The sequence below is a fragment of the Fukomys damarensis genome, unplaced genomic scaffold (genome assembly GCF_012274545.1).
Source record: "Fukomys damarensis isolate Sample0158 unplaced genomic scaffold, DMR_v1.0_HiC HiC_scaffold_19, whole genome shotgun sequence".
Taxonomy (NCBI): Eukaryota; Metazoa; Chordata; class Mammalia; order Rodentia; family Bathyergidae; genus Fukomys; species Fukomys damarensis.
The window spans coordinates 64,972,443-64,974,058 of NW_022900931.1; the positions used below are offsets into that span (position 1 = coordinate 64,972,443).

General features: G+C 61.3%; 1 protein-coding gene across 1 annotated transcript in view; it reads right to left on the minus strand.

The window, feature by feature from the left end:
• Positions 1–1,115: 1,115 nt before the first annotated feature.
• Positions 1,116–1,616, minus strand: part of Nosip (nitric oxide synthase interacting protein) — a 12,780-nt gene continuing 12,279 nt past the window's right edge. The window contains exons 6-7 of the mRNA XM_010640885.3: positions 1,481–1,615; positions 1,116–1,375 (exon numbers count right to left, since the gene is read on the minus strand). Of these exons, the coding sequence (XP_010639187.1) occupies positions 1,304–1,375; positions 1,481–1,615 (207 nt within the window). The 3' untranslated portion in view covers positions 1,116–1,303. The remainder of the gene's footprint in view (positions 1,376–1,480; position 1,616) is intronic.

A 1,616-nucleotide genomic window follows, 5' to 3' on the forward strand; every position in this document is an offset into this window, starting at 1 on the left:
GGGCGGCTTGGGTGGCGGGCAGAGGAAGAGGCTGCGCAGGACTCAGGCCTCGATGGCGCCCTGGTCCTGAGTGGCGCAGGGGGCAGGGGCGGGAGGCCGGGAGTCTCCCCCAGGAGGGGTCGGGGGTCTCTGCTTCTGGCCGAGCCGCGGGCTCCTGCTCTCCACATTGTCCAGGAGCTGCACAAGGAAGAAACCTCGCGTGGTTACCCAGAAACAAGCTGCACCGTGTGGAGGCTGAGGCAGGAGCAGCCTCAGGAGTGAGTTTGAGCCCTGCCTGGTCAACTTGGCAAGCCCTTCTCAAAACAAAAAAATGAAAATTTAAAAAAAGGGGCCAGAGAAGTAGCTCAACACCAAGGCACCAGACTCCAGCCCCAGTACTGTGGAACACAAGCTTTAAGGCCGGGTGCAGGAGACCGAGGCAGAATTGCAAGTTCGAGCCCAATCTGGGCAACTGAGACCTGTCTCAAATGAAAAACTAAAACAAAAAAGGGTTGCGGATGGAGCCCCACCCTGTGGCCAATCCCCAGTACCACAAGCAAAACACAGCCACAGAGCTTTAAACCAGTGGCACCCTTGGAACCTCGAGGCTGAGGCAGGGGAATTGCAATTTGAGGCCGACCCAGGTACAGGGGAGCTAAACAGAGCCAGCCGAGGAGTGAGACCCCACTCACGGCGGGCAAGCCGGGCCCCACCCCTCCCGCTGAGCTGCAGGCCTGGCTGGCTGCTGCGGGGCCTCTGCACAGCCCAGGTCTCCGCTGTCCCCGTAGCCATGGCGAGGCGGCGTCCTGACCTTGCTGCACCGCGGCCGCTCCTTCGCACAATTCTGTTTCCTGTGTCTTCTCACAAGTTCCTCTGTGAGACGTGGCCCTGGGCACCTCACAGGCTTCCACCCGGGCGGGATACCCTAAGGTGCACTCGATCTATGAGGGGCACAGCCGACCCCGACTTCTGGCCATCTGGACAGAATTCTGGGGCACACGTGGTTGTGGGGATTGAGCAACCCCACCCCCTTTCACTCTGACCAGGGTCTGGCTAAGTGGCTACACTGCCCAGGCTGGGTTGGAACTTGGAACCCTCCTGCTTCAGCCTCTCAGAAAGACTGCAGGTGCTCACGCCACCACACCCACCTCATGCGGACCAGTCTTGTGTACATTCAGTTCGAGTTTGTTCGGAATGTGAGACACGTAACGATCTGTGCCTCTTTCTAATTCAGGACAGGAGGCCCGTGCTGTCTGCTCCCAGCCCGCAAATGAAGGTGCCAGGCATCCAGTCCGCAGCAGATTTATTTGACTTTCACAGCCCCTCAGGCCTGCATCACAGGCCGCGACTTCTCCGCCTGCAGCTTCACCCCGGAGCCTGCGAAGCCGGTGCCACCCTGCAGGGTAGGAAACGGGAGGTGGGGGCTAAGATCGGCCGCGGGGATCCTCAGCTCATCTGGAGGCGGGGTTGGGAGGGAGGGGTGAGGGCACAGGCGGCTCACCCGCTGCAGCACGATGATGTCGCGCTCCGTGAGCTTCTCCCCGTTCACCGGGTCCACCATGTCCTTGCGAACGAGCTTCTCCACACACTCCAGGGTGACCACGGCGCCGCTGGGGCGGGAGAGAGGGGACGCGGAC